The sequence below is a fragment of the Microcaecilia unicolor genome, chromosome 3 (genome assembly GCF_901765095.1).
Source record: "Microcaecilia unicolor chromosome 3, aMicUni1.1, whole genome shotgun sequence".
In the NCBI taxonomy this organism is placed as follows: domain Eukaryota; kingdom Metazoa; phylum Chordata; class Amphibia; order Gymnophiona; family Siphonopidae; genus Microcaecilia; species Microcaecilia unicolor.
Genome location: NC_044033.1, coordinates 190,304,361 through 190,323,445, shown reverse-complemented (window position 1 = coordinate 190,323,445; position 19,085 = coordinate 190,304,361). Strand labels below are relative to the sequence as shown.

The 19,085-nt window shown below is 43.1% G+C and overlaps 1 protein-coding gene across 1 annotated transcript in view; it reads right to left on the bottom strand.

Moving 5' to 3' along the window:
- The window catches only part of ADCY6 (adenylate cyclase 6), a 209,560-nt gene that overhangs the window by 89,698 nt on the left and 100,777 nt on the right, over positions 1-19,085 (bottom strand). Inside the window, exon 4 of the mRNA XM_030196836.1 lies at positions 118-267. Within this exon, the coding sequence (XP_030052696.1) occupies positions 118-267 (150 nt within the window). The remainder of the gene's footprint in view (positions 1-117; positions 268-19,085) is intronic.

Here is a 19,085-nt window from a genome sequence, read left to right as displayed (position 1 = left end):
CCACAAACAAAGATGTTAACAAATCCAAAACGGGAGGGAGGAAGGGGTGTTAATTCACAGAACTGCAACAGCCCCCTTTCTCCCCTATTCGCCTTCCCTGGAAGGGACCCCATATACCTGCTGCTGATTCTCCCTCTGCAGGTGCAAGCGTGCTTGAATATACCCCCGAGTCTCCTGGAAAGCCTGGCGCTGGGACACTTCAGCCGGGTAGTGGGTGCAGATCCCGATGATGTTGGTGCAGAGAAATATCAGAACGTTTGCAGTAAGCTGTGAAGGAAGAAAAAAAAAAAAAGTGCTCAGCTCTGAGAACTCAACTTGGCTAAAACTTTTCCTCTTGTCACACAGTGACAAAGCTTAACTTCAAACCTTCCTCTCTGCAGCCATCTTCCCCCTTCCCGGGCCTTAACCACAGGCCCTAAAATGTCAAATGCCCACCACTTCCTTTCAGTCTCACATTTGGCCCACCTAATCTCTAACTGCTCAGAACAGCTCCTCTGCTCAACCCCCCCGACAGGATCTCTTGTATCTTAAGGCCTAGCGCAGTGCTCAACAAGACAGGAGTTCAGGAAGGTATTAATGCTTTAGGTTTGGCTCAATGCTCCCCCTTATCCTGTGTGGTGAGGCTGGTTAACCACAGCAACCCAAGTCCTCAAGCACTGCCAAAAAGTGCTAGCAGCTCCAAGAAGCACAGAACAAGTCAGTAAAGCATCACATGCACTAATAAAAAAAAAAAGGGGGGGGGGCTTATACTCTGAAACAAGAGGAAATGGCAACATATTTATTTGCTGCCCTTTTGATGAAATTCACCCACGGGAGTTCTAACTTTTGGCTGCATATCTGTATCCTGCTAATTTTTATTCCTAGTGGAAAATTTTGTTGTCCTGTTTGTATTATGTTCTATATTGGAAAATTTTTAAAAAATTGACAAGTAAAAAAAAAATCTTTAGTAGACAGAAAAGGGAACAAATAGAGGTGGAACATATAGATAGATAAGGGTGACTAACTTAAGGAAAAACTGCACCTGCAGTCAGAAAAGGTGCGTGCAACCGATCTCAGCTTCAGTACGTGTGATAAGCAAGTCCTGCTACAGTGCAGCTAAGGTTAGTCCTCGTGTGACTGACTAGCTAGTTAGCAGGCTACGGTCTGTGCCCTGAAAATGGCAGATACAAACCAAGGTAAGGTATACACAAAAAGTAGAACATATGAGTTTATCTTGTTGGGCAGACTGGATGGACCATGCAGGTCTCTTTCTGCCGTCATCTACTATGTTACTCCAGAGAACACCCGCTAGTTGGGTGTCACATCACGCAATTTCTTTTGGAGAGGGTGTGGTTAGGGATATTCTTTGGGGAGACCTTGGTGATATGTAGAGGGAAATCCTGTTCTTCAAGTACTCTGGCCCATTTCCTTTAAGGCCTTGAAGATCAGAGTTCTAAATTTAGCCCTACAGTATATGATACTGGTAGCCAGCAAAGATTTTGCAGAAATGATGTGATGTGATCATGCCACTTACAACCTTCTATCAGCTTTGCTGCAGCATTCTGAATAAACTGGAGCTGGCAAAGCAGTTTTTAATCACACCAACATACAGTGCGTTACAGTAATCCAGGCTTGATGGTGTTAACTACTATGACAAGAGAGAGAGTGTTAACAGGCAATAAAGGCAAGTGCTTGGATTTGGGGTTCAGCATAAATGCCGAGTTCAGCTGTACCTGAAGATTCCTGACCTGTGACTTAAGGGGGAGTATGTAGTTTCCAAAAGGGATTTTGATGTTGGGCATGTGACCGCTGTGTTAGGGACATACGGGAGGTCTATTTTACTTGGATTCAAATTTTTTTGTTTCTAGACTATTTTTTAATTGCTGTTAAGACAGGAAGCCAGTTTATTCAGGGCTGTAAGTTAGTCTGGTTCAATGGGTAGGAGAAACTGCATCACATCTGTGTAGATGCAGAACTGAATATCCACCAACCAAATAAGCTTGACTAATGGCTTGAGATAGATAAATAAAATAGGTGACAATATCAATCCTTCTGGTACCCTGCAGGTCAGCCCCTATGGTAGTGATAAGATGCTGCCACACATTATGAACTGTTCCCTATTTTATAGACAGGATCTGAACCGAGCAAGTGCTGTGCTGCCGATACCTGTTTCTACCAGTCGTGTTAGTGTTATATTGTGGTCCACAGTGTCAAATACAGCTGAGAAATGGGATGTTAGATACTGGCCTATAACTTTCAAGCTTATTGAGGTCTCACCTCTGTCATTTTAATGCTACTGGTAGTTGTCCATTAACAAAAGGAGGTGTTCACAATTTTGTGGCCCCCTTCTAAGAGGTCCATGCTTGCCAGCTGTATATTATATTTGATGGGCAGGAGTCAAGGGAGCAGGTGGTCAGTCAAAGGACTCTCAGGAATAAGCAGTGGCTTTCCCAAATCTATCTGGAAAATAATGGTTCATAGTATTTTCCAAAAACTAGTGACTAATACACTCACTCAGATGCGAAAAGTAAAGCACAAATGGTGAGTGAAACAAGAGAATTGTCCACCCCACTTAAATTGATATGAGGAGAAAGACTTCAGTGGGTGCTCACAGTTTATGTTTAAATCTTTTTATTAAAGAGTATGAAAAATACAACAAAGAACCAATGATATTTTGAAGATACAATATGTGATACAGAATGTTGAATTCTCAATAAACATGCTATATAAAATTACATATCTTGTCTCCTTTGGAAGTCTTTAAGTTTTAATCTATTTATTGACTTATTATATGAAATCTGTATACTTAATGCTCGGCAGGTAGCCTTACTGATACCACAGACAACTTGTAGACCTTCCACATACATCAAATCATTTTCTTCTTTTATCCCTAGACCCCCCCCTCCCCCCTCCCTCCCTTCCTGGTGGTTTTAATGTTCAACAGATTTTATGGATGATACTGCAAAGAGGACTCTGTTATCCTGGTGCTTATACAGAACTGCAGAATATAGCAACAAACTCTGTTTCAACCATGTGATGCATCTCGTTTCAAACCAAAAAAAAAAAAAAAAACCAGACATGACCGCCTATAGTCGGTTCAGAATAAAACTTCTCGCCCTGGGTGCCAGGGACTGGATATAGGGTTCCCAGATCCTCAAGAATGCCTTCTTCCCCTTAGGGGAGGATCCCACCTCTCTCCTCTCCATCATCAGCAATTCATATAATCTATTTCTCCAATGCCAATACTCCGGCGGGTCAGAGTGTACCCAGGCCTGCAAAATCAGTTTCTTACCTACTAAACTGGCTTTCCTGATGAATTGCCTGGCTCCCCCCGTGTGCGAGACAAAAAGCTCATATTGATCCAAAAGGAGACCCTGCGGAGTAAGTGGGACCTTATTCTTTAATACCAACTCTAGAAATCCCACAATTTGCCTCCAATAATTCTGGATTTTGTAACACTCCCAAAGGTAATGGAATAGTGTGCCTTCCCTCTGCCCGCACTTAGTGCATAAAGGATCAATTCCTCCTCCGAATTTAGATAGTTGCTGCTTTGACATGTATGCTCTATATAGGATCCTATATTGACATTCCCTCATGGTCGCATTTCTCGATAGAGTAGGTATCCTAGCAGATAGTTTCTGAAAGTCTAACTTCAGGTTTGGACGCTTTAGGTCATGGGCCCATTTCCCTAATATATAACCTGTATCTCTACCTCTGCTCGTCTCTCCCAATGCTTTTTGTAATCCAGAGACCGATAAACGCTCCCCTCGTATAGAACTAAAAAATGCCCTTATTTGGCGCCCATGTCCACTACTCAATTTCCCTTGTTCTAGAGATCTGACATAATGTGCTATCTGATAATACGCAAATTGATGGTTTTGAGTGATACCCACCCCCAAGGCTCCCAGCTCCAATAGTCGTCCCTTAGAGGGTGCTCACAGTTTAAACGGAGTAGAAGAGTAGCCTAATGTTTAGTGCAGCGGGCTTTGATCCTGGCAACCTTGATTCGATTCCCACGGCAGCTCCCTGTGACCTTCTGCAAGTCACTTGACCCTCTATTGCCCAAGATACAAAAGGCTTAGATTGTCAGCCCTCTAGGGACAAAGTACCTGCATATAATGTATACAGTGTTCCAATAATCTAGTAGCACTATAGAAATGATCAGTAGTAGTAAATGCCAGAGAGCCTTACATCACACACATCACTAGTCCAAAAAACTCCTCTTAACAATTGTCCATACAACATTTTTTTAGATTATTTTTATCAATTATCTTTTGCTAAATCAGTCAAAATCCACAAAAGCACACTTATCTTATGCTTGGAAGCTCAATTCTTTTTCTCAAGTAGCAATGCTTGATGTATGCTGCTGGCTACCGTGTTTCCACACTTGTGCCATGTGGAAGTCTCTCCTGATAAAGCGATTTTATGAAATGGACAGCTCCTTAGAAAGAAAGAATTGAGCTTCCATGAATAAGATGTGTGCTTTTAAGGATTTTGATTGGTTTTGCAAAAGATCATTGAAAAAAATAATCAAAAAAATGTTGTATGGACAATTGTTAAGAGGAGCTTTTTGGACTGGTGACTTGTCCAAAGCATTCTGGCTTTTTTGCATTTAAGCCACGAGCAGCCACTGAAGTCTTTTTCTCCTCATATCAGTTTAAGTGGGGCGGAAGATTCTCTTGTTTCACTCACAGTTTGTGCTTTACTTTTTATAGAAAATTTCCTCCATAAACTTGTCTAAAGCCTTTTTGAAATCTGGCTATGTTAACTGCCTTCATCACATCTTTTAGTTACAAATTTTAAAGCTTAACTCTGTGCCAAATAAAACTTCCTCATATTTGTTTTAAAAGACATACATATTAGCTTCACTGAATGCCATCTAGTCTTATTTCTATCTGAAAGAGTATAACTGTTCCCTATTTACCTGTTTCACCCTACTCCATGATTTTATAAACTTGAATTATATCCTCTCCATCATTGTTTCCAAGCTGAAGAGCTCTACTCTTTCTTTATCCCCTTTATTTCATTTTTATTGCCCTTCTCTGAACCTTTCGATGAGATGGACAGAACTGCCCAAACTACTCAGGGTGTGGTCACATCATGAACTGATACAGAGATAACACGATATTCTATACTCCTTTTCTAACATTTCATCTGCTTTTCTCAGTCTCTACACACTGACTGAACCTTTTCCTGGGTGGTGACCCCTAATACAGAGCCCAGTTCTTATGTACTTATACTTAGGATTACTGTATGTGCATCACTTTGCATTTGCCCACTTTAAATTTCATCTGCCATATAGATGTCCAGTCCAACTCTCGTAAGGTCCTCCTGAAAGTCCTCACAATCCACTAGTGGTCTAAAAACTTTGAATAATTTTGTCATCTGCAAATTTATATCATCTCACTTATTCCCTTTTCAAAATCATTTATAAATATGTTAAAAAGAATCAGTTCCAGTACAGATCCCTAAGGGTACTTCATTCTTTACCTTCATTGAGAGAACTGCCCAAACAGGACACTGCCTCCTAGCCTATGACTGTTTAATTTCTAATGATCCAACTAACTCAAATTTCTTGTTTATACTTGGGAAAGAAAAAAAAATTTTTTTTGCTTCTTGGGCAGGTTTCTTTTCAAATTCTGTTTTGGCCTGCTTTTTCACTTCTTTACATCCTACTTGTTGGTGCTTATTTATTTCTGAAAATTGCCCTTTTGACTTTAATGGCTTCTTTCATCTCACCCTTTAATCGTGCTGGCAGTCCTTTGGTCTTTCTTTGTCCTTTTCTCATGCATGGAATACATCTATTCTGGGCTTTCAGGAAGGTATTTTAACATCATCCACATCTCATGCAAATGTTTAACCTCTGCAGCTGCTCTGGGGTGATGTCTCCAATAAAGTGCTCCACATTTTTAGAATACATCTCCCTCTTCATGTTCAGATCTTGTTTGATTGTTATGATGCTGTAGTGCCTAAACCATCTAAGTTAAAACAAACTTTGTTGTATAATATGTTTTTAATGACACAGAGAATTATCCTTTTACAAAGGATAACTTGACTCAATCAATGGCTGAACTTGATGTATGCCAGTGTTCTTCGATACAAGGCCTGGGGGCCAATGGGCAGCCCCCAATCATCTGTTTTTTTTTCTGGTACTGTCTCTCTAACCAAGCTCAAGACAGAACGGAGGAAGTGGGTAGGGAAAGAGCCACATGCTTCAAAGACGAGACATTTGTTAATAGACAAAGAGAATGTATTTGGAAATGCTCTGCTCCTTGAAGATAGACCCAATGAAGAGTATGAATGTGGGATGGTGGGATGGATGTCTGATACACACTAGTCAACGTATTGCAGCCTTGCATGAGAACAATTTGGAGACTCTCCTTTAACTCTTTTGGATCCAAAGTGGTCCGACTTCAACATTAACAAAGGCCACTGCTGTATGCTGTTATGATTTTGCAACAATACAGAGCATGATGGAATCACTCTAAACACTGGAGGAAATTCCAGCATATACGGGAACTGTGAATGCTATGCCTCACAGGGCACAAGACTGGATCCTTAAATTGTTGATTGTCAGAAGACTTTGCACTTGACCTGCTCCTTGTCCACTTTCAGACTTGGATAAGCGCACACCAACTCTGACAGTCTTTGTTTCTTTCAAAGAGGAAAGGGGTTGTAAGGTTGAAGGGAGACGTTAAAACTAACGTGCAACAACTGTTTTTGTTCTCTTGTACTGCTTGACTCTAATAAAACTTATATATAAAAAAACACACCTTTGCAACTGCTCCTTTTAGATTTTTCTAATTTCATCATTTTATCCATCATAGTGCCCCTTTTTAAAGTATGACACTATAGCGGTAGTTTTCTCTATTGCTCTTCTTTCAGAAATTCTGACAAAATTTGATCATGTCATAACATATCAAGTAACCCCACCATTGTTACTTGCAACAGGTCTTGTGTTCCAGTAAGGACTAGATACAAAATAGTTTTACCTCTTGTCAGTTCCAAATCAGCTGTTCCACTAGTTGGTCATTTATGATTTCTACTAACTTTCTTTCTCTCGCATGTCCTGATATTTGGTTAACTGAAATCTACCATTATTGCTATGTTATCAAATTTGTTAGCACTCCTAAATTTTTGTTGGTATTTCACCATCTCTCTCAACCAGAAGCTTCAGTTCTACGCGCCCCAGTACTATACTGTTTCCCATTGCATATGGGATTTCTACCTTTCCACATTTCAGTTTGTTTCCTGCTGGACTTTTTATCCTATGAGTCTATGTTATCCCCAATATAGGGAACTCCCAATTCAATTTACCCTATTATTTTATCATAACTTTACCCTGTTATCTGTGTCCCATGGATTATTTTTTTCCAATAGGTTTGGACTGCTGATCATGTATAAATTTTCATTTAGTGCCATATATTCTGACACTCCAATCTTATTGTTTTTAGACTTCTGGCATCTGCATACAGACAATTTAAAGTATGTTTTTTATTTGTATTCATAACTTGTCTAGCAGTTGATGTGATAATCAGGAATCAATTATCTCTGTCTGTTTACATAAATGCACCCGAGTTACTTCAGCCCATAAATGTAGTGTCCATGGCTGCTTAGTGGTGCAAATACGTTCTCTTAAAGAGCATCTCAAAATTCTTGCTTTTCAGCTACATGACAGCAGAAAAGGTTTTGGTGCACCACCAACTTAAGCAGTCACCCTACACCCCTGTTTCAACCTTCTACTGGGATATATTCATGTTTTGCCAGTACCTTTTGAAGAGACCTTACTCTGAACCATGTGCTCCTGCAGTCTCACAAGATCCAGTATAAAAGCTGCTCTCTCTCCTTATACAGGTTAGCACCAGCAGCCTGGTTCCATCCTGATTAAGGTGGAGGAGCCCAGCCTTTTTGAGCAGGCAGTCCATTCTCTCAAAATCTTGCCCACTTCCTAATAAATCCATATCTCTCTTCCCTGCACCAACATCTAATTCACATGTAGAAACTCTGGAGGTCAGCCTTTATAACAGAACACATGCCTGAAAATGCTACCTTGGAGGTTTTGGATTTCTTCTCTCTACCTAAAATCCTAAATTTGGCATCCAGTAACGCCCTCCTTGCATTTTCCCTATGTCACTGGTACCCACATGTGTCACACCAGCTGGCTCCTCTCCAGCAACAAGAGTAATTCTGTAAAACTCTCTCATACATAAATGGCCTGAAATAAAATTAGATCATGCCTAAAAGGTAAGTATGGTGCAAGCCGGTGAGTAGTTATACAGCAGACATGCTTAAGGGAGGAGTTTCGGTGATTGTGATTTGCACTCACACTTTATAAAGTACACAAAAGTTTGTTACACGCTAACACTGGACTAAATTCAGTAAACAGTGCCCAAATTTGGGCACAAAACAATGCGCGGAGCACTATTCTATAAACAGCACTCTGAGCTGGGTGCAAGGCACCTAGCACTGTGATGCCCCTATTTTAGGTGCGAGAATTTACACCCACTGAACCCATGTGAAAAGCCCCATGCCTAATCCCCCGAATTCTATAAAAGTGCTTGCATCTTTAGTGAATGCCCCTGACCCACCCATGCCCCTTCCATGGCCACACCCCCTTTCAGTTGCATGCTAAAGATTTACGTGTGCAACTTTATAGAACAGAACTTAGCAAAATGTGTGCATAAATCCAAATTGTTGCCAATTAACATCAGTAATTGGGTGTTACCAGGTGCTAATAGGCTTGTTAATTAAATCGTGTGCACAAATTGGGCACACACCCAAATTTGCATGCACAAGTTTAAGCCTTTCATACAACTCTCCTGTTTATGCCTACTCAGGAGCAGCTCTAGCACTGGTGTCCACTGTCTTGGTGCTCTCTCTAAAATACTAGCACAAATTCTGTAAAGATGCACAGGTAAAAATAGGCACTTTCCTGCCCTGCTATCTTAGACACCATGTTATAAAATGACCCTCCAAACTCCTATCTAGGTCCTGAAACACAGCTTTGCTAATATAGCTCAACCCTGCCCTATAGCAACCCCTGCATTCCAATTATTATCCTGTCGTCATTTATTTTTATTTTTTGGTGTGAATTATTTTTATTGAATTTTACAAACAATTTCAAGACAGCAAAACAAGAACATGAGTACATTATACAATGACCAAAGCTGAGTTTTACAAGCAACACTATGCACTACTAAGTAAGAAGTAATTTATTTATTTTATTTATCTATTTATTCATTCTTTTATCCTACAATTATCCAAAAACAAGTTTTATTTATTTATTTATTTTGGTTACATTTGTACCCCGCGCTTTTCCCACTCATGGCAGGCTCAATGCGGCAGGCAATGGAGGGTTAAGTGACTTGCCCAGAGTCACAAGGAGCTGCCTGTGCCGGGAATCGAACTCAGTTCCTCAGTTCCCCAGGACCAAAGTCAATGTGGCTTACAACTGATTAACAAGATGCGGTTACAGTGTTACATTACAGTTACAAATTGTTTTGATCAGTGGTAGTATGTTTTAGCCATAACATTTCTTGAAAAGGTAGTTTGTGATATTTCGTATGGTCTTGGGTATTGAGTTCCACCATCTGGATCCCAGGTAGCTGAAACCAGTCATGTATGTGGTTTTGTAGATTGTATTTCTGCATTTGGGTAGGTGTAGTAGAAGATAACTTCTGGTATCTGGGTTTGCGTTTCTTGGTGATAATTTGATCAAGTCGATTACGTATTCAGGTGTTATGCCGAACAGTATTTTAAAAATGATGGTGCAAGTTTTCAACAATAGCCTGGCTTTGATCGAGAGCAAATGTAGCATTGTGTGTAATGGCATTGCTCTTTCGTATTTCGACTTTTTGAAGATCAGCCTTGCTGCTGTGTTCTGAACGGTCTGCAGTGACTTCAGCAAGTTTTTTTTACACCCTGCGTATGCTGCATTGCAATAGTCTAGTTGTGGTAGAATTAATGATTGTACTACGAGATGGAATGATTGCGAGGGAAGTAGTCTCTAATTCTTCGTAGTTTCCATTGCATTTTGAAACATTTTGCTGTGACTGCTGAGATTTGATGGGCTGGGACGCTCTTACAAAAGGAGGGTTGTGCCACACGGTGGCATCTTCTAACTTGCTGCCTCCATTTGAGCTCCGTTTAGGTTTGAGATGGCTTTTATGTTGTGGTGTTTGTGTTTCAGTGAATAATTGTCAAGATGTATATGCAGTTTTTATCAGACATTGTAAACCACCATGATGTTATTTTTCTATATCAAATGCTGGTTTATCAAATACTGGATAAATAAAAATGAATAAAAATAAACACTGAGACTCGTACACAACTCTGTCAAAGCACTTCACCTCCTCCTCCCCACCACCACCCAGGTCATTCTCCAGTTCTACCTGGAAACCCTTCCCAGCAGGATTTGCCAAGGTCAGCACAAACAGAAGCCATGTAAGGTTTCCAATGCCACTTTTGAGTTTGAAGGGATTTACCTGTGGGATAGAAGAGCGATTCTCCTCCCCCCACCCACCAAAAGAACCCCTACTTTATTTCCACCCTCTAGAGCTAGTGAAAAGGAGAAACATCTCTTCTCCTGCCCACCTTTTCAGTGCTGCCATCTGATATGTGGACTCACTGTAAAAGCGATTAAAGATACCAATCACCTCAAGAATCCATCCTGTGTCAGGACAGCAAGGCCACAGCCCCAATTGTGCAAGCCTCCTAGAGCATCAAAAAGGTACTAATTCTATAAATACACAGGTTTACGTAGCTCTTCACTTTTGGGATGGACTTTTTACAGGTGTATGTCTTGAAACAAAGTAATGACCTCAACAACTGATGCACTTGGCTGTGCAACTCAGAGAGCTATACAATGCTGCTAGTGTAAGAAAGAGGGGTTTCCCCGTCTTGTGTTTTACACACCCATGCCCCTCTCCTCTCTTCTATTCACTGATGAACTTGCTTTCCTAGCACATCTAAAATCAGTGGCCCTCCCTCTGGATAATTTTGGCAAAAGTGTTGGAACTTCAGAAAACAAACAAATCACTTTCCTTCCAAATTTCAGCTAAATCCAGCCACGAGGAGGGCCCCTGACGCACATAACAGGACAAAGACAGCAGTATACCGATGAATACACACCTAAAGAAATTTTCCCAAGCTGCAATGTGGTCTAAAACTAGACCCTGTGTTTAAAGTCTGTCCAGAAAGCAGAACCTCTGATCTGGATACAATGAAAGGTGGCACAAAGGCTCTGCTATACAGGCTATATGGAGATGGAAGATCAGCACCACCAATCTCAAAAAAACTCCCTCTTCACTTGTCTGTACTTTCCTTTCCAGCATCCTTCACTTTCAGCTGTAGTAAGGAGAGAGGAAGCAGGTTCAAAATAGAGAGCTGCACAGGAATGGGGATCACGGGAATCGCATGGGGATGGAAGGGAAAATTATGTTTCTTACTTGATAATTTTCTTTCCTTTAGTTCCAACAGATCAGCCCAGAAGACTGCGAGTTATTTCCATCCCACAAGTTTCTGGACAGATCTGTGGGACAAAAAGGAAGAAGTTGCTGCAGGATTCCCACGGGAATGCAAAAAGTTGCTGCAGGATTCCTGCTGGAGTATAGTCAAGACCTTTGGTGACAGAATGAGACTTTGAATGTGCAAAGTGAAACAACTAGAATGAAGCTTGGAATGCCCAGAGAGGCAGTTGAACACCAGATTGAGGCATGGGACAATAATCGGTTGAATAGTGAATACCGCCCAAAAAAATGTGGGAGGTTATTAGGGTTGGGAGAAAATGGAGGGCTGTGAGCAAGTAATTAATAATATCAACTCCTGCAGGTATGGGAGGTGATCAAGGAGATTAATTGTGGGATGGAATGGATCTTAGCGGGTATTGGTTGATTCCAGTGGGGACAGGCGGGGATGGGTGAAATTTCTGTCCCCTGCAACTCTCTAGTTCAAAAGGGTTCATGGTTAGTTATCTGGCATGACCCAGCTGAAAATCCTCACTTGGATGAATAACATGTCTGTGCACCATGCTAGCACTGCCCAAAGACTCCATGAGGTGAGAGAAGAGGAAAGAGTGGGAAAACCACAGGTGGTGCAACTCTTCCAATCCTCACCACCTCTCTGGCACTCCTTTTTCAACAGCACTACAACTCAATACACTATGCAAATTACTACAGAGGGCCAACAATAAGCAGCACAGTAGATCATGAGATCCAGTGGACTTCCCAGAGAGGCATAGCCACCTCAATCTCCACCTGCAGCTCTCAACCATTGCCACCCTGATACTGAATTTACCTCCTGCTGTGGGCACCACTCATCACCAGATAATCAAGGGAAGTAGAATTCATGCTGCTGGTGTGGGGAGTGGTGCCACAAAGTTCTGCTGGTTCAGGGAACTACAGCCAGTGCAAGGGTGGTAGATGCTGTAGACAAATCTTCAGCCTTAAACCCACTTCAATTAACTTTCAAGCCAACAGTCTGCAGCCCATTGGTGTAGCTACGGATGGACCTGGGTGGGCACAGGCCTACCCAGCAGCAGCACCTCCCTTTCCTCTCTCCCACCGGCTGCCCAGCATCTGCCCCGTTCTCTGAACCACCCATCTCTCCCAGCGTACCTCCAAGGCATTGCTAGTGGCAGCAGTGATTCATATTCACTGGCTGCACCAGCCTTGCAGGCTTCCCTCTGCTGTCTCTCGCCCTCTCTGACATCACTTCCTGTTTCTTCACTAGCGGGACATGGCAAAGAGAAGCCTGTGCGCTGGCACAGGCAAAGAATATGAATCACTGCTGACGCTGGCGCTACCTCAGAGGTATACTGGAAACAGACAGGCAGTTCAGAGAGAGGGGCAGTTGCTGGGCTGTGGGCAGGGGGAGAGATGCAAGCATGTCGGGACCAGGGGGAATAGTTGGTGGGATGGAAGAGAGAGAGGGAAAGATATTGAGTGTGGGGAAAGAGGAGAAGGTTAAAAAACACACAACTCTGTACCTTATATATTGTGACAAGACTACATCCCCGATGTAGAGTGAAGCAGCAGAACCATGAACTACATATCCCAGAATGCATTTCCAGTCCTAGCAGTGAGATCCCAGGGGATAGGCAAGCTGGCCATATACCGTCTCTGACCACAAGAGGGAGGGTGAATGAAGGAGCCAGTTCCCGGGATCAGCAATCTGTACATCATGCTGCCCACCTGTAATAGGGAGGGGTGGGCTGAGAAGCAGGAGGAGGATTGGATGGAAGAGGGAATTAATCAGCCTGAGCATGGGAAGAGAGCAGAATGAAATGGGAGCTTGAGAGCTGAGGAGGGCAGCCCCTGAAGGTTTGGAAACCTACATGGTTTTGGAATTTATTTTGGTTTAAACCCTGCTTAAGTAGAGAAGCCTGTTTTTCTTTTGGTGAAACCTGATTATTTTGAGAACCTCTGAAGTTGGAAGGCTTGTTTATGAAGGAGGGCTGCCTGGTGGGAAGAGGGGTTCAGTTCAGGAGGAGAGGAGCAGTGCAGGCTGAAAATCCTTGGGCAAGACAGGTCCCTAAAGAACTGAAGCTATTCGCGGGAGGCGGCTTCCTCCCCCATACTGGAGCAGCGGGCCCGTTTACAATATGTACCAGGGGGGAGGGGAGGGGAGGGGAGGGGAGATTCTGAGCTATGGGGAAGGTTGTCAGAAGGACCCACCCAAGATAACAGGGATCACTCACTGTTGCAGCCCCCCTCCCCCAACAAGATTTTGACAAACTCTGCAATCGTGATCATTACATATACATCCTTTAAAATGCAGGTTAAACTATAGGCTGATTATTCTTTGAATTCATGTGATGTTAGGATCTAATGTTTTCCTTAGACTGCATCTGATTTTTTGCTGCCCTAGGTGACCACCTCATCTTGCAAATAATTCTAGCACTGTAATCGGTATCCTTGATATATATACATATATATCTACACATACACACACATATATAATTTTTTTTTCTCTTCTATACAATTTGTAGTAGACTTTTTTTAGGCATGTTTTACCCAAGTAATAGCACCTACTGGAGAGGACTCATCCAACTGCTCATCTGTGTTTGTCCGCACATCCACATACATAGGCTTGTTTGCTTTTGCACAAACTAGACTAAGGATTCTGATTAAGGAGCTTCAACTCCACAGTGGCGCTAAGTTCCAGGAGGAAAAGTCCATAATCTGCCATTAAGATAGGTTTATTAAGAAATTTGATATACCGCTAGTACAACTGTGTTGATCAAAGTGGATAACAAAGTAAAATAAAGTAAAGTCTAAAACTACCGAAAGAAAAGTAAGAACTGAATGCCATTTATAACAAGATAGTATTCATTCATCCAAAAGGAGAGATCACAGTGGTAAGATACAGGGGCTGATGTGCCCTAGTCTGTAACAAACAGGCTAAACCATTCAGCTAGATAGGGCTGAGAGCCCAAAGGCAAGTTGGAAAAAGAAAGCAATTGTTTAAACTTGGGGAGAAAAACCTCAGATCTCAATAAAGGTGGGAGGTCATTCCAAAGTTTTGGAGCGATAAAAAAAAGAAGGCAGCGGAGCGCGTACTTTTGTAGTGTGCCATTTAGGGTGAAGGTACTGTCAGCCAATTTGCGTCTAGACACCTGAGAGTACAAGTGGGTGTGTAAGGTGTGATTAGTGAAGAGAGGTAGAGAGGAGGGCCGAGATGGAGGGTTTTGTGAGCCAAGCAGAAAATTTTCAAAAAGGCCAGTAGTAAACAGGGAGCCAGTGAAGTTTTAACAGCAGAGGAAAGCATGGTCAAATCTACTGGCCTTCAATAAGAGACGAGCCACCGAGGTCTGGAGGGTCTGTAGTCTGCGCAGAAAGGATCTGGACATGAGGAAAGTCACTACTTATCCCTGGGCTCAGTAGTGTGGAATCTTGCTTCTCTTTGGGATTCTGTCAGTTACTTGTGACTTGGATTGGTCACTGCTGGAAGCAGGATACTGGGCTAGATAGACTATGGGTCTCACCCAGTATGACTATTCTTATGTTAAGTTTAAAGTGACAGTGGGGATCTCCACAGTGGGGATCTCATCTCCTGCTGACAGACGGGGAGAGGGGGGGGGGGAAGAGGCTGTGACTGACCAAGCACAGCAGAGTCTGTTAGCAGGGAACTCTTCTCCAACTGGCAGAAGAAGAGACAGAAGCAACAACCCCTCAGCGAAGAGAAGCTGAGGCAAGACCCCATCTCCCACTGGGAAAAGGGGAAGAGGCCACATACCACAGGTCCTACTTGCATCCTGAGTCCCGGAATAAAGGGTAGAAATCTGGGAGAGAGACAGGGAGGGGGATCAAAGGAGTAAAGGACAGTTAAAGGAGTAAGATGAAAAAGAAGGATAAGGGAAATGGAAGTAGATGAGTGCCTGGGCAGAAAGAAAGAAGGGGAACAGGTGATGGGGACAGGGGTGAAACCCAGGGGGTGGGATAAAGAGAGTGAGTCTGTTAAGGGGAACTAAGGGCAGGGTATGAGTGTAAGTTATCTAACAGGGAATTCAGGCAGGCTCTGAAAACTTGACTGTCCCCATATTATCTTTTTTAAAGTATTTGTGATTTAGATTTATGGAACATACAAGGGTATCTAATGTTATCAGTAAGTTGTTTTATTGGAAGCCACTTTGAACTGTTCTGGTAAAGCAGACTATAAATGCTTATATTAAATTAAATTACAGGGTGCAGCAGAAGAGGTGCTAGAAGGAGGAGAACTTGAGCGCAAAGGGTAGGAGGCTGAGATGAGTACATGGGGACAAGGGGCCAGAGTGTCTATATTGCCATGAGACACACCACATATACCTCCTCCCCACTCCTGTATCACATGTACATACATACATACACACACACACACAAAGTTGACACAAATATATAAACGAAACCTCTCATCGGGATGCCTCATACAACCCCACATCCCTTGCTACCCTGAGACATATTTTATTACCATGTCTATTTGCACCCCCACTGCCCCCCTCCCCCAAACAAGCAAGACTTTGCAAATGTAGGATGGAGAAACACACCGTTTTGTCACAGCGCAAGTATGCACTTTTCAACTTGTTACAATTGTACAGCTTATATATTATGAATCATATTGATATACTTAGGGTTACCTTACGTCCTGATTTCCCTGGACATATCCCCCTTTTCAGAGGATTGCTGGGGGTCTGGATGTTTTCCCAGCCAGCCCTTTTTTACGGGTTTCTGGGCTGGCAGGCTCACGGACGGGCTAGCTGTCCTTCTCCACACACCCCCACTGAGCCTACCGTAGTGCACCCTGGTGATCTAGTGGCCTCTTTGGGGCAGGAAAAAGCTCCACACTTTCCTGTCTGCTGCCCTTCCCGCTACTGCCGCTTCTTGAAAATGGCTGCCGAGATTTCAAGCAGCAGCTGAAGTCTTGCGAGGCTCCTGCTTGAAGTCTCAGCAGCCATTTTTAAGAAGTGGTGGCAGTGGGGAGGCCAGTGGCAGTGGGCAGGAAAAAGCAAGGTTCTTTCCTGCCCAGAAGAGGCCACTAGACCACCAGGGGCTGCAAGGTAGGCCCAGGAGGGGAGGGAGAGTGGGGGGCAAGCTGCATGTGGACGGGAGAGAGAGAAGGGGGCAAGCTGCACGTGGACAGGAGGGAGAGAAGGAGGCAAGCTGCACATGGATGGGAGGGAGAGAAGAAGGCAAGCTGCACGTGGATGGGAGGGAGAGAAGGAGGCAAGCTGCACGTGGATGGGAGGGAGAGAAGGAGGCAAGCTGCACGTGGATGGGAGGGAGAGAAGGAGGCAAGCTGCACGTGGATAGGAGGGAGAGAAGGGGCAAGCTGCACGTGGATAGGAGGGAGAGAAGGAGGCAAGCTGCACGTGGATAGGAGGGAGAGAAGGAGGCAAGCTGCACGTGGATAGAAGGGAGAGAAGGGGGCAAGCTTCACGTGGATAGGAGGGAGAGAAGGGGGCAAGCTGCACGTGGATGGGAGGAAGAGAAGGAAGCAAGCTGCACGTGAATGGGAGGGAGAGGAGGGGGCAAGCTGCACGTGGATGGGAGGGAGAGGAGGGGGCAAGCTGCACGTGGATGGGAGGGAAGGGAGAGGAGAGGGGATATGCTGCTCATGGATGGGACGGAAATGAAAGGGGAACATGCTGCTCATAGATGTTTGCTTTTTTTTGGAAATGTACATCTTTTCTAATTTTGTGTTTAGACTACAAAAGAAAATGCATTTATGTTACTTTTACTAGTATTTTCACTGCTTATAGAATCTGGCTTTCTTGGGGGGGGGGGGGGGGGGAATCAAGGTGACTGTGTGGTGAGGGGCGGGGTGGCACTTTATTTTTTGTGTCCTATTTTTTTGTCTTTGCAAATATTGTAACTGTAGATACATTGTATATCAAATTTGAGAAACATCTTGGAACAGGGAGCTTGGGAAAAGTGGGCAGATACAGAGGGAGGGGAAAGTGGGCAGATACAGAGGGAGGGAAAGAGAGCGAAAAAGGAAGAACACAGTGTGGAGTGAATTCACACGGTCAGTGTTCACCAAGTGGAAACAAGAATTTGTATGAATGATGATGTATTACAAAACAGTCAAGCACTGCTGTGCCAAAAATAACTTATCACAACCAGTCTTTCATACCCATCAAACAGACCTTTTATTTTAAAACAGTACAATCACTGCCAGGTCTCACCCCAAGAGACACACACAGCTTCCGAGAAAGACCAAGTTAAAAGAAGCACATTCACAGCAGAAGTAGCCTTAAAGTGTGTTGCTGGCCCATGCCAGAGAAATACAGAAAGCTCCAGATGATCCTGGGAGAAACAGGAGAAGCAGCAACAGCAGCAGCTGCTGTGGCAACAAAATGTATCCTGCTACAAGCCAGGAACATTCTGATCAGGGACAATATTGATCACCACCACCACAATCCAGAATTCTTCATGTCCCTTCTGTACTGTGTCAGTCTTTCCTTTTACGACTCTACATTCTAATTCGCTTGCACATACAGATTGTCATGCCAATAAAGTTTCTTGAGTGCACTGGGAGTTCCAGCATGTGTGGATGTCAATGCCCTTCTGGTTTTCCAAGTTTTAAATTCAGAGAACGTTATTGACAGAAGTTGTACATGGTTTGCAGAGTTAGACAAATGGGTCGAACGAAAGAGTAGTTTCTTGCTAGAAAATGACACGGGGATGGGGACGGGCCAAACTTTGTCCCTGTGTCATTTTCTACTTTGAAGCTTGTTAATGAACTGGATTGTTGTTTATGTTTGAGTGATGCAGACGATATTTTGATTTTTTGGAAAAACAAGTAATCATGCTGGCCACAACTAGCAAAAGTTGCATGCGGGATCCTGTACATTCCTGCTACCAGCACATCTTCCAAGAAGACATCTTCTATTGCAGAAAAAATTGTGGAAGACAGTAGAGCTAGACTGAATCCTGAGATTGTTGATAACTTATTCATCCACAGATTAAAAAATCATAACAATGCTTCATAGGGCAAAGTTCTCCTCCACTAGGGCATACAGAACAGGTTGTATTTTGTACCCCTGGACATTTTAACAGGGTGGATTAGGATTCCTTGGGTTAGTAGAAGTCAGCTATTGTTGAGGTTGGAAGGGTAGAGGGTGGTGGTGGTGGGGGGTTATTATAGTTGCTCATTGTTATTATTGTTTTCTATTTCTGATTTATAAAGAACAGTTGCACAGCATATTGTTCCTTTTTAAACTTTAATAAAAACATTTAAATATAAAAACATAAGTGTTCAAGGCTTCTGCAGATGAGGACAGAGCCCACGGGGATGGGGCGGGGGGGGGGGGGGGACGAGACAGAGACAGGGCTTGTGGAGACGGGACGGAGACAGAACCCATGGGGACGGGGCGAGGACAAACATTGTCCCCGTGTCATACTCTATTTCCTGCTCATTCTTCTATGGGAAATCAAATTTTCTCAGTCAGCTTTCAGGAGTACGCATCTCAGATCTCTTATTTCGTATAGTATAGAGGAAAATGAATGTATATTTATTTGGATATAGCTCACAGCTTTTTCGGTAGTAGCTCAAGGTGAGTTACATTCAGGTACAGTACATATTTCCCTGTTCTCTGACAGCTTACAATTTAAGTTTGTAGCCAGACAATG